This window comes from Eleginops maclovinus, chromosome 9 (genome assembly GCF_036324505.1).
Source record: "Eleginops maclovinus isolate JMC-PN-2008 ecotype Puerto Natales chromosome 9, JC_Emac_rtc_rv5, whole genome shotgun sequence".
NCBI classification, from domain to species: Eukaryota; Metazoa; Chordata; class Actinopteri; order Perciformes; family Eleginopidae; genus Eleginops; species Eleginops maclovinus.
The window spans coordinates 27,868,639-27,882,622 of record NC_086357.1 but is presented as its reverse complement, the minus strand read 5'-3'; the positions used below and the strand labels follow the sequence as shown (position 1 = coordinate 27,882,622).

The 13,984-nt window shown below is 43.4% G+C and overlaps 1 protein-coding gene across 1 annotated transcript; it reads left to right on the top strand.

The window, feature by feature from the left end:
- Positions 1–217: 217 nt before the first annotated feature.
- On the top strand, positions 218–10,640 carry lhx4 (LIM homeobox 4). The gene is made up of 6 exons (XM_063891996.1): positions 218–420; positions 3,993–4,164; positions 6,257–6,459; positions 7,811–7,965; positions 8,486–8,657; positions 10,255–10,640. The coding sequence occupies exons 1-6, from the start codon at positions 342–344 to the stop codon at positions 10,638–10,640; spliced, it is 1,167 nt and encodes a 388-aa protein (XP_063748066.1). The 5' UTR covers positions 218–341.
- Positions 10,641–13,984: the final 3,344 nt, after the last annotated feature.

The following is a 13,984-nucleotide window of genomic DNA, read 5'->3' as shown; positions in this document are numbered from 1 at the left end:
GTTCACCTATGGAGGATGCTTTCCGCCACCGGGGCCTCCTCTTCCTGCACTCCCATTGGCCCCTCCGGTGCGATGACGTCACGCCCGCCGCCCCTGCAGCGCTGCATGGAGCAGCAGCCCTTCGGAAACATTTCCAAAAACAGCTCAGCACAGCACGGCACGGCACGGACACCCAGACCCCGGGGATCATATAGTGACTAACAGGGAGACATTCTGGGACAGTGAGGAAGGAACCCCCCCCCACCCCCGGTCCAGCTGCACAGAGGAACCATCATACTCTTTTTTTTTTTGATTCTCCAGAAGACAGGACGGGTGTTGCGGGTGTATGTGCGCGGATCACGATGATGCAAAGTGCGGCGGTCCTACCGACAGAGAGTCCCGTGAAGAGTTTACCGGAGATCCTCGGAGTGCCACTGCAACGTAAGACATTTATTACCCTCCTTATTGAAGAGGAAAGAGTGCAACCGGGGTTTGTTTTTGCGTCAGGGATCCGGGGGGGAGTGAGTGTAAGTCGGCCGAGGATGAGGAGGAGAGGAGGCTGGAGCTGAGAGTCTCTGCAGGCCGATGATGTGTCATGCTGCTCAGATTACTTTAATAATAATACTGATTAAAGCAGAGCAGTGGGCATCCTGTGCGTCACATCACAGCCTCACTGGGCTCTGCAGGACAGGAGAGTGTGCAGAAAGGATTACGAATACTATAACATTAAAGCAACAGTATTTCAACTTTGCAGCATGCTGTTCCTGCAGGCAGCTGTTAATGTGTCCAGAGATCACACGTAGTTGTCAGCAGACACACACACACACACACACACACACACACACACACACACACACACACACACACACACACACACACACACACACACACACACACACACACACACACACACACTTTGATTGGCGGATCAAAAGCTCTTTATTTCAGTCAGCAAAAAATCAAGTCCTTTTGCTTCAGAATTCAGCACTAGCAGCTGTGTGATATTTCCTTTGTGCAGCTTTTTATTCAGGATGAAAGCAAGAATTTATCTCAGTTATTTTTCGTGCATCAGAGGCGAGCATCACCTTCTGTTCAGTGTTAATCCATCCCTTTATAATCTGCAACCAAGACAGCAGAGGAACCTCTCTGCTGCTCTGACCTGGTTATTAAGAGACGTTCTCATGTACAGATGGAGCTGGAGTCTGATAAGCTACCTGCAGGAACCACAACAACTAAATAGAATCATGCAGTGAGATAATTACTGGGTTTCAAAACCCTAAAATAAAGAGATATCCTTCTACTGTAGGCCAAAAATAATATTTAAAAGAATACCTTATTTATGAAATAGTTCAGGTTAACTCAAACACATTTGGCTTCTAAATAACACAACATAAATACAAACTATTATACAGTATTTATTTGCACCATGTTACTCCGGCCTCCTTACTTTCAACAACACAGATGCAGGATAAAGACTATTAAATAATTAGTGTTATTTTAGATTCCCTGTATTTAAAGGAGAATAAAGAGACTGTATGCTGGTCAGCTTATGCTCTTTAATTTTATAAATCGAGGCAGATTAAAAGATTGGATAAAGATCCTGCCACTCAGCCCCCTGCAGGGCCACTGTTTTATCCTGGATTTAAAACCTGGATTATTCCAGGAATAAAAAGCAACACATTTATTTGATTCCGTGCACACAGAGCTCTGCTGACTCGAGGCAATTATAGAGCAAGAAGAGGCACGAACCTGCAGGAAATAACACGTTTAAATCCCACAAATCGCTGCACAATTTGGAGAAGCTGCCAGAATGCACCTTTACCTTTAGATATAAATGTATTAAAACACGTTTTTTTAAAAAAGCTGCTGGATTTTTCTGGAATGTGTTTCACTTCCTGCGAGGTGACGGAGGTGATGAGGCTGGATTGAAAGAGTGGAGAGTGGCAACAGATACCAAGACACACACACACACACACACACACACACACACACACACACACACACACACACACACACACACACACACACACACACACACACACACACACACACACACACACACACACACACACACATCGTTGCCAAGATTGTGCTGCTTTCCTTTCAGCACCACTGCTCTCCTCGCTCTTATCTCCAGATGTTTGAAATGCCTCTAATTTCTCCTCAAATAAAAAGAGAAGACCTAAAGTAAAATGCATCTCATGTAAACAGGATCCTCTGCCCTCCTGTGATAATCAGTCACTACGGAGGTGAAACAAAGCTAACCCTGCTCTCTGTGCAGGAATGCTGCTTCCTGTTATCGCGTGCATCGCTCTTTTTATATGGCGCTTTAATTCTGCGAGATGAAAACACATCGGGTCGATATTTTTCTGCAAATCCATAAATTTCTTACAGTTTTTCATCGAAACATTGAAGAAATTAATTTTCACTGTGTCCACTTTATTTTTATTCATAAACGGAATGTCTTTTATCTTGTTGATCATCTAAAGCTGCAACACAAAACTCCTTTCCTTCATTTTTTAGATTAGTTTTTTAATATGTAAAATGTGTGTGTCCACGGTGTGTGTGTGTGTGTGTGTGTGTGTGTGTGTGTGTGTGTGTGTGTGTGTGTGTGTGTGTGTGTTTGGCTCGACTTCAATGTTGTACAGAGAGCTGTGTGTTTCTGCAGACTGTGTGTGTGTGATCAGATTAAACACGAGGCTTCTTGAGTTTTATAGCTGGATGATGTTTTGTCTCAACAGTGTGTGTGTGTGTGTGTGTGTGTGTGTGTGTGTGTGTGTGTTGTGCGCGCGCGCGCGCGCGTGTGTTTGCTCTGTTGTTTTCTGGCGTTTGCTCCGTGCATTTATCCTCGATATTGATTTTTCATTATCGGATATCATGTGGCTGTTTGACTAAGTGAAACCACGAAGGACCATTTTATTCAAAAAGAAAATGCACAGCTATTTAAATATATTTATATTTGTATTTGTAAGGACAAGGCCTGCAATATGAATCCCGGATCAAGTCTTTGTTAAATATGATTCAAATATTGCGAGTAATTTTGGCTAAAGACCTTTTATTATAAATAAACCAGTTCCTACTACAGCATGCGTTTGGGTGGTTATTGAAGGCCCAGTTCTCAGAGAAACCATGCATTTCATAATAGATGAACAGAAGACTCTCTTTGATATAACATTTCGATTTCCCCTTTAAAAGATGTGCAGTTCACAGCAGATACTCGCTGCAGAAGCTTTGTAACATGAAGGGATCGGAGGTTAGACGGGCCATGTTTCTGCCTGTGGTCTGTTTTCCAAAAACACAACGAAATTGCGTCTGTTTTTGACCCTTTTTGCCACAGTAGCTGCAAGAAACCAACACAAATAGATGATTAGGAACCAAAGTGGTTGAAAAATATCATAAAGGTCAATACATTCGTCAGAAAGTAGTCCCTCTCTCTTTTTGCTGCCGGGGGAAAGCTCCGGGTTCAGCACTCTGGACAGAGACGGAGATATTTCACAAAAAGACCGACACTAATTATTTCACTTAGTTATTGTGTTTTTAAAAAAGAATACTGTGTTTTTATTGTTGTACAAAGACAATGCAATTAAATAAATGCTATGTATATTACGTTATTCAAAATAAGTACAAAATAAAACATAAGTGAGACAAAAATAAAGGAAATACCAAAGAAATAACCCTAACAGGAACGAGAGTAAAGCTATATATATAATAATGAATGTATAAAATATTGACACATATTCTTCGTAATGTGTAGGTTAATGACATTTAATTCAATGTATATAAGGTTTTTATGAATACAGTCTATTGCATTAATGTAGGGAATGAAACCAAAGGCTTCGAATCAGATATTGTCCTTTTCACGATGCATTCCGGGACGTGTTGCCGGGAGGACCCAGCTGCTTCTGTGTGCAAAATTCAGATTTAACGCATGAAATTGTCCTTATTCTACGTTTGCATGAACAGATGTATTTCCCATGTTTATACCGAGGGTTCTGACTGTCCTCTCCCCGCAGAGATCCCTCAGTGCGCCGGCTGTAGTCAACACATCCTGGACAAATTCATCCTGAAGGTGCTGGACCGACACTGGCACTCCAAGTGCCTGAAGTGCGCCGACTGCCAGGCCCCTCTGCAGGACAAATGCTTCTCCCGGGCCGGAAGCGTGTACTGCAAGGAGGACTTCTTCAAGTGAGGGGCCTTGTTATTTTAAACAGATATAAAAGATGTGTTCATGGTGGGGAAAGTATTCAGACTTTAGAGTAAAAGTACTAATACCACACTGTAAACATTTAAAGGGAAAGTAAGACGCTGTATTTATGCTAATATGCTAATCACAAGTAGCACCAATTTAAGCTAGTGTTGCTAGCCTGTTTCTTATGTCTAGATATTATATAAACTAGTGTTATAATGTACATATCATCTATAGAGATTAGTTTATCACTTATTTCCGTCAGAATCGGTTATTTTCACTACAATAAATGGTGAAAAGGATTCAGATTAAGCATTTTGTGGATGCAACTAAGCTCGTTTGATTTGAAATACTTCACTTTTCAGGTACGTGTTTTTAATCTATTACATTCAACTTCTACTCTTACATTTAGAGAGCAGATGTTGTGCTTTTATACATTTGTTTTATTCACTACTGGATACATTCGGATTTTAACACCTTAAATTGTGCACTTGAGTAATGTACTTCACACAAGCTAGCTTAGCTGCATCCACAAAAAGCTTAATTTTGGTAACTTTTACATCTATGTTATTGGGGAAAGTGACTGAGTCTGAGGGGAATAAGTGTTTAAATAATATGTTGGATATTTACACTAGAAAACTGGTTTATATAATATCTAGTTAAAGAAAAATATATAGCACATTAGCTTAAACTGCTAGCATAAATACAGTGTCAGGTTTTATCTGCTTTATTTTTCTGAACCAAAACATCTGTAAAAAAATGCTAGTAATTATTAACCATTTTGGTAAATAATGATTATGTCTCTGGAATAAATATAGATATATTTCTCTCTTAATATTCAAATGATTTTATATTTAACACCTAGGATTTAGCGAGTCTGTTATAAATCGTGGCACCAAAATGTACTTTAATATTTAGTTATATGAGAATTTAAATCTGTGCTGATGGTATTCTTTAATATTCATAATGAGCCTTAAATAAAGCCCATTTTCTCCTGCTGATATTGTGAGAGTATAAGCAAATCCTTCCAAAATAAGAGCTCAAAACCCCTTCTTTCTTTCTTCCCGTCGAACGATTGGATTTCTGAGGCATTAAAGAAACACAATTGAGTTTGACTTTCATCCAGAACCGGATCAGCAGAGCTTTTTACTAAATCATGTCTGAAAGGTTCTAATGCTCAGAGCCTGAATGAGGGCTAAAGAGCTCTGGAGAGCCACTGAGAGCTAACAGTGTTAGCCTCCCCCCGGGGGACAACAAGGGGGACGTTAGCATGTTGTGGTGAGGGACGTGTGTGTGTGTGTGTGTGTGTGTGTGTGTGTGTGTGTGACTGTACATCAAACAGTAAAACACACATTCAGAGGTGGAAGAAGTACTCAGATCTTGTACTTAAGTAAAAGTGAGTAAAAGTACCAGAGTGTTGGAGTGGAGTAGAAGTACACAGTATGCTAAATGTAGTCTCTAAGTAAATGTACTTAGTTACTTAACACCACAGTACACACACACACACACACACACACACACACACACACACACACACACACACACACATCCAGAGGGTGTGTTTCCCAGCAGTGATTTGGAGGCTTCACCTTGCTCTTTTTATTTCCTGGGTTGGCGCTGTGATTTAAAGCCTCTCCTGACTCAGTGTTTTATTGGTTCTCCTCAGGGTGTGTTTACTGTGCGCACCCCTCCTCCTCTTCCTCCTTCCTCTTCCTCCTCCTCTTTAGCTCTCAGTACTTCATCTGCAAACACATAAACATGCAAACATGCACACACACTCACAGAGGCGGGCACACACACTCACACGGTGCATTGATCCTCTCCATCCATCAGCCTGCAGACAGCTCCGTCGTTAACAGAAATGCTCCAGTGCTGATTTTTCTCTCTGCAACAGCTGGAGCTTCTGTTCATACTGACACTGTGCCATCACTCCTGAAGCAGCTGAAGGAATATCTGTCTAGCAGCATGTGACATTTTAATCTCGGTTGGTCTCGCTAACGGGCATAAAACAGGAGAGGGATGTCAGTCCGACCCTGCTGAGGTTTGTAGTAAATGTTCTAACGTCAGCTCTCTGCTTCCTGTTTCTTGCAGGAGGTTTGGAACAAAGTGTGCATCATGCCAGCAGGGGATCCCCCCCACGCAGGTGGTGAGGAAGGCGCAGGACTTTGTGTATCACCTGCACTGCTTCGCCTGCATCATGTGCAGTCGGCAGCTGGCCACCGGGGACGAGTTCTACCTGATGGAGGACGGGAGGCTGGTGTGCAAGGTGGACTATGAGACCGCCAAACAGAACGGTACGATACTTTACAAATGTTTTTGTCCCCATGTGTTCCAGACTCTGTCCTGCAGACCCACAGAAGATACCTACATCGTAGACAATAGAAGACGTACACAGTTTGCATACACACACACATTTCTACTGAGTGATATCCACCTATTATTCTGCATGCATACAAGATATCAAGCCGCAAAATCAGCTGGTCCTTTACGCAGATCCAGTCACCTTAATAAATGAATCAGGTTGAACATGTACCTTAGAAGTTGTTCTTTAACAATCATCAGGACTCTTTTTACCCTCAGTCAGCCTTTAACCAGAATAACAGACCAGCAGCTTAAAGATCAAACCAATTATTCTGTATTGAGGTGGAAGAAAGACTCAGATCTGAAGTACCATAGTGTAAAAAATATAAACGTCCCGCTTTCAAAAGTGTTTTTAAGTGAAAGTGAAGTCTTACCGTCTAAACACACGTAAGTAAAAGTACACGTTGTGCATAATTTAAATTTTCCAGATATTACACATAATGTCACTGGATTACAATTAAAACGTGTCATTTAAATTCTGCAGCTGGTAAACACGGAGCTAATCTTAATCCATAAAAGTACATCCTACTTCATGAGCCAAGGTAAGGTTCAGAGTGCTTTAGGAAAATGGGAAAACATTGAGAGCATTAAGATAACAACAGAAAGACTTTATAAAAAGAAAAGAATCAAAGAGGATTAAACAGAAATAAAACCAGTGTTGTTTTTTAATTCAAAGCAGCGGCCAAATGAAAGTCTTTGAGTTGCAGTTTTCTGGAATTTTGGACCAGATATATGGAACATAGAATCTGAACGCTGCTTCTCCATGTTAGCTCATTATATCTTCTATTCATTATCTGAATCTGCATAGCAACCGGAGAAAAACTCTGTCAAATAAATGAGGAAGGAAGATATTCGCCTTAAAAATCCAGTCAAAGAATAAAGTAGCATAAAGGAAAATACTTCAGTCACACAAAACTGTACATAAGTGCAGCATTTGAATAAATGTCCTTCCAGCCTCGGACTGTGGATCTATGCTGTGTGTGTGTGTGTGTGTGTGTGTGTGTGTGTGTGTGTGTGTGTGTGTGTGTGAGTTCTGGGTGTGTGTGCTGTCTCTCTCCTGTGAGATTTCCATGCATTGATTGATTATGTAAAGTGAAGCTGTTATACGGCAGTGAGGATTTATGTCCTCTGCTGTGGGACTTGGACAGATGCACAAGGACAATAATACACTCCGATACACGAATACTCACTTCATTTAACATGCACACACTCCGGGGGGGCCACCGGCACAGTGTGTGTGTGAGAGAGGACGTCACTCACACTTGTGTAATGTTGTGTTTTCAGATGATTCAGAGGCGGGGACCAAGAGGCCGAGGACCACCATCACCGCCAAGCAGCTGGAGACCCTGAAAAGTGCCTACAAGAACTCCCCGAAACCGGCCCGCCACGTCCGGGAGCAGCTGTCCTCGGAGACGGGGCTGGACATGAGGGTCGTGCAGGTACAGGGGATAATATTTATGCACTTTGACACTCCAAACACTTCAAATCTTGCCGAGTAATCTGTCAGAATGTCTTTACACTTAATATAAGACCTAATGACTTCAGAAGTAACGAGGCAGTGAGATAGAGGGTCAATGCATCTTAAAGGTCCCGTATTATCCTCTTCCTCAGCAATATATTCCAGGTCTCAGATATATCCAGAGTCTGTCTCTGATTGGCTGAAAAACCAAACAGATCCCATAACCCCCTCTGTTTCAGCCCTGTTCCTAAAGAGCTGACTTTTAGCTTTAAATGCTAATGAGCTGCTGCTGGCAATGCCCCTCTGAGAGCTGATTGGTTTAGAGAGATCCAGGTGATGAGGTGGCGGGGCTTACCTTGGTTGTTAGTGGCTATGGTTGCACAACCCAAAAAAACATAGTGACATCACAAAGTGGCCGCAGCTCATTTTCAGTTTTTATAGAGATGGCTCAGAAAGAGAGGGGGTCTTTTTACTTATTGTCGTTTGTTATCTCCGTCCAGGTGTGGTTCCAGAACCGGCGAGCGAAGGAGAAGCGTCTGAAGAAGGACGCCGGGCGACACCGCTGGACTCAGTTTTATAAGAGTGTGAAACGCAGCCGAGGAGGAACCAAGGTGGAGAAGGAGAGCTCGGCCGACGACGCCGGGCTGAGCGACAGCGAGCTGAGCTTCAGAGGTACGAGCCGTGAGCAGAACCTCAACACGTCCACACTCAGAGCTGGAGGAAGAACTCAGATCCTTCACTTCAGTAGAAGTGCAAATATTGAAGAAGCATTTAGTTTGTCATTGTGGACCAACTTAAGATACTGGGTAGAGAATATAGCATGAGACGCTAGCGTCACTTCCTGTCTAAATTAGGCCCCGCCCACTTTCAGGTGTAAGTCCTGCATCAGAGCGAAGCAGAAAATAATAGTGTCTTCACGTCTTAAAGCTGCTGAGTCATATGTTCGCACCTCCAACAACAAATAAATCCAGAGCTCCGGTTTCCTTTACTTCCTCTCCAGAGAAAAGGAGAGTAAAAGAAAGGATCAGAAATCTCAGTCTCAGTGTCAGCCTGCTGCCTGCCACTCGTCCCCCGCAGACCCACCGGACATCCATCCCCTACTTATTCTCCGTAAGCTGTCTCTGCCGTCTGACCAGACACCTGACCCCACCTCCATATCTCTGGACTCATTAAACCCTTTCTGACCAACAGAGAGATTGTTTCCTGGCATCTCTTTAACATTTTACAGGGAAATCTGCATTTTGGTTTGAGGACGACAGCCCCAGAGAGAGGGAGCAGAGACCCTGATCGAATATGAAACGTACTCCACTACTATCCATAAGTGTAACACTGACAGGATATGGTCTTGCTGTTGTGCTAACTGAAGTGCTGCAGCAGCTTCGGTGGTGGCAGTTCATTTGTTTTCTTGCATTGTTCGACACACAGATCTCATTTCACATTCCCCTCACACCTCCTGCCTGCCTGATGGAGCTCACTGGAGAGGAGAGAGGCTTCTTAGTGGGATGCAAACGACATCTCGGACATCCCTGCGTTATTTAATGTTGCTAAACCCGTTTTGGGCGCAGTCGTAAAAGTCTTGGAGCCACTTTTAAAAAAGAAAGGCTGTTTTTATGAGAAATGAAAACATGGTGACAGAAACTCTATAAAGCACGCGGGGCTTTTAGTCGATTAGAGAGAGAGCGCTGTGTGTTGTTACTGAAGCCACTCAGAGGGAAACAAATATATTTGGTGCTGCAGTGATCGCACACAGAGCTCAGAGAGGAAGAAGCACAGATCAAATCCTCAGCCTCCACTTACTGTACCGGTGAAGCCCACATTATGTAGCCCCAATAAATCCCCCCCATAAAAGCACTTAACTGTATTGAAGGATAACAGCTATATAATGCTTTTGCAGTTGACAGCGCCGGTGATGTGTTAAAGTTTTAACACGCTTCATGCTAAGTGAAGGTGCTGATGAGAGGGAGCGTTCCCCCCCGTGGGGTTTCTTCTGGAGTTAGAAGGAGCCCAAGTCGGGGATTTGAGCCTTTGCAGACCATTTACATGCACTCAAACCTATAGAAAAGGGAACACTTCCATCGTAGACTGAAAACTAACAAGCCATTAAAACCTAAACAAATGTAGGGATTTGAGCCTCTGCAGACCATTTACATGCACTCAAAGTTATACAGGGAAGAGAACACCCCAACAAGCGAGGGCCTCTTCAAGCACAGAGTGTGACCCCCTAGTGTGTGATATCTGGATAGATATTCATTGATTTTCTCCTCCACAGACGACCAGGTGCTCTCGGACCTCGGCCACACCAACGGGCTGTACGGCAGCGTGGGGGACGTGAACAGCGTGGCGCTGAACGGCGGTTTCTCGGTGGACGCGGCGGGACAACCGTACCACGACATCCGGGCGTCAAGTCCCTACGGCCTCCCGCAGTCGCCCTCCTCCATCACCTCCCTGCCCGGCCACACCCCCCTCCTCAACAGCCTGGGCTTCAGCATGGACAGTCTGGTGGGTCAGGGAGGGCCCGGCGGCGTGGGTCAGGCTCTCAGGGCCATGGCCGGGGGCCCCACCTCAGACCTCTCCACGGGCAGCAGTACGGGATACCCCGACTTCCCCACCAGCCCCGCCTCGTGGCTGGACGAGATGGACCATTCCCAGTTTTGAATCTCGGAAGAAATACACGGCAGAAAGAAACGCTGTGGACTCACCTGGATTTTTACATCTCCCTCTATCACCCCCCCCCCCCCCCAAAGACTGGTTTGAGGAAGAAGAGTCCGGCTGAAAGTTCAATCTCTACGGGGGAGGATGAGGACGGACAAGTGGGGCATTTTTGAGATTTGACCAATTTAAAAATCTGACTTTTTTCTCAAAATTCGGACTTTTTCTCAGAAACCAATTTTGGTCGACTCCCAAAAATCCTCTCATGTGACCCTCCCCCTCCCCCGTACATCTCCACACTGTATCATACACTCTTTATTTTGTTCTCGACTGGATTTCGTTGGATTACCGCTCACAGGGGAGGCCGTCCTATCCCTCAGAAGTATAGAGAATCCCCCCCTCAACCATAGGGGCTACAATCCAGATCAAAGTCCCTATGAGACCCCGGAGGAGGCCCCCCCGCATGCTTCTGTCAGAGCCTCTCCACAGCGGCCACGCACTTTACTCTCCTCCTCCGTGTGTGCGCGGGAAGGGAGCGAGGAGAGACACATGCACAAGGCAAGAACACGGCGTTTCATCGGGAGGGAAACTTACAAGAACTGTGGCACAAGCGAGAATTTTGAACCATGTTTTTTAACGTCCTGCTGGAGCTCATCGGTCCGTAGAGAAACTCCTCAGCAGCTCTTTATTCATCGGTGTTACAGAAGCTGTCAGTATTAACGGAGGTAAAGGGTTGGGGGTTTGAAATGAATATTTATTTTAACTGCAATGACGAAAAAACACCAGTATTACCAGGGGCTCGGATAGAAAAAGCCCCTTTGTGCCGGCTCTTGTGTTCCCTCGGCCTGATCCGGGCTTCTCCGGGGTAATCTACTCTAGTCCTGCAGAGCTACCAACCTACTTACCGACCCCAGATGTGTCGTCAATCTGTTCTCCCTCTGCCTGGCCTCCATGTCAGGGGGATTACCGAGAGCCCCCCCTACGATCCGGGGCTCTGAAACCCTACTGCTGCGCTCACACGGTCACATTAAAGCTGCCCGACAACAACGCAGAGAGAGCGTCTAAAAAGTCTCATTTAGGAGCCGGGAAGCAACCCGACCAGCAGAAAGGGACACAATTAGGAGCACATTTTGATTACAGGCTGCAAATTACACCATAAATATCCAGTAAATACACGTATCAATTCAAAACTGACTGAACAACCACAGAAATATAAGATGGAGACCCTTAAAGCGTCTCTTTAAAATGCAAATGTAGCTCTAATAGCGTGATCTGACCTGTTGAGCAGAAGCGGTTATTTTTTACACCATACTTTTATTTCTGTTTAAGAAAATAAATCTTATTCATTTGTGTGAAAAAGTGCTTTTTTTTAACCAGATAATCTTAATTTAAGAGCCAGAAAGCAAATCAAAGGGAGACTTTTAAGACAACATTTGGGATTACAGCCTGCAGATTACACCATAAATATCCAGTAAATACAAACGATCAATTAAAAAGGTACTTTACAACTCCAGAAATATAAGATTGAGACACTTAAAGCGTCTAAAAGCCTCCTAAAAATGCAAATGTAGCTCTGATAGCGTGATCTGACCTGCTGTTTTTACACATCATACTTTTCTTTCTGCTTTAGAAAGTAAGTCTTACTTATTTGGACACATTTTAGTGAAAATGTGCTTTTATTTAACCAGATAATCTTAATTTAAGAGCCAGAAAGCAAATCAACCAACAGAAAGGGACACTATTAGGAACACACTTTGATTACAGCCTGCAGATTACACCATAAATATCCAGTAAATACACACGATCAACTAAAAAGTACAAAACAACAACAGAGGTATTAGACTGAGACACTTGGAGCGTCTCAAAGCCCCTAAGAAATGCTAAATTTAGCTGTAATTCTTTGACCTGTTGAGCATGCCGGCAGTATTACGCATCCTTACTTCGATATCCGTTTCAGAAAGAACATCTCATCTCTAGCAGACACCTTTCTGAGAACATTTGCCAAGAATTCTGATCCTTTTTTCACCGGAGAATCTTAATTTAAGAGCCAGAAATCAACGAACAGAACCGGACACTTTGGATTACAGCCTGCAGATCGGAGCGCAAACATGCAGTAAATGCAGCGTACCAGTGGGAAGACTGTACTGGGATGAATAGATACTGGGGAACAGGAACATATGTTAGGGAATAAGGGCGTGTTGGCATTCTAATGACAGTATTAAACCATGTGGGAATAACAACGAAAAGCGGGACATAATTGTGTTTTTGGGGAACAAAACTGACCCTAAATGCTCATTTGAATCCAGTTATTCCCAGTATAGATCCCCAGTAAGTGTTCGTTGGTACTCTACAGTATTTCCAGCGTCGTGTGCCGGCTGTTCTCTGAATTGTGCGAGGGGGAAATGAAACACAAACCCACTTTTGTTAAGTCCGTGTCGTCTCAGCAGTTTGCATCTTGTTGTAAATTTTGTACAGTTTGAAAACGTGTTGTCTTGTTTCATGAGCGCTATTTATTATTATTATGATTATTATTATTGCCATGTGTCTTTGAAAAAGATGTAAAAGAGAGCACTGAATTTATTCATTTATGCCTTCTGTGTAATGGTATGAACCGTGTACAGTCAAATCTATATGAGGAAAATAAAGCTGTCTTTGGGTTACGACTCGCTCGCTCTTTACTCAAAAGCTCCAGCGTTTACTCGTCTGATATCGAGTCAGAATACGTCTTTAGGGTTGATAGGAGACCTGATGAGAGATAAAGGGTCTTCTTTTTAGGCAATGCATCTTTTAACCTCTTTAAAACGTCTTATTTTCCATTCTCAGTGGAAAATCATCAAACATCTGGCTTTCTTACACAACATCTCCTGGTTCTGGAAGGTATAGTTCAAAATAAGTTTTCCCAGCAAACTATTTGTCTAAATGTCCCGTCTTATATCAACAAAAATGTAGTTGAATCTCACAGGAATCAACATCAGATCTGCTTATTTTGTACAGATAAATCTCCTGATCCTGGGTCAATACGATTTCGCAGCCAATTAGAAGATCTGATTTATCTAAATGTCCCAAATTACATCAAGAAGTCTCACCAGACTAAGGTTCACTTGTTCTATTGGCAGATTTTACAGATGAAATCACCTTGTTTTTATAATTGTTCTACGTGGTTTTGGTCCAGCGTGTCCCCCAGTGTAACGGTGAGGGTTAACATGGTCTTTGTTTTCTATATATCAGCAGGAGAATATCTCCCGTAGGTGTTTTTATTATTTCTGCCCTGATCTAAACGCTCTTAGGGGCGAGTTAACCCGCAAATTCATTTACCCATCGAGAGCATTTACCACACACTTAGGCCTCTA

Bases quoted from the DNA above. Each gene is read 5' to 3' on its own strand.
- lhx4 (XM_063891996.1), top strand. From the start codon at position 342: ATGATGCAAAGTGCGGCGGTCCTACCGACAGAGAGTCCCGTGAAGAGT. The intron at 6,460-7,810 runs GTACGATACTTT...TTGTGTTTTCAG, and splicing joins TGAGACCGCCAAACAGAACG to ATGATTCAGAGGCGGGGACC. The intron at 8,658-10,254 runs GTACGAGCCGTG...TCTCCTCCACAG, and splicing joins CAGCGAGCTGAGCTTCAGAG to ACGACCAGGTGCTCTCGGAC.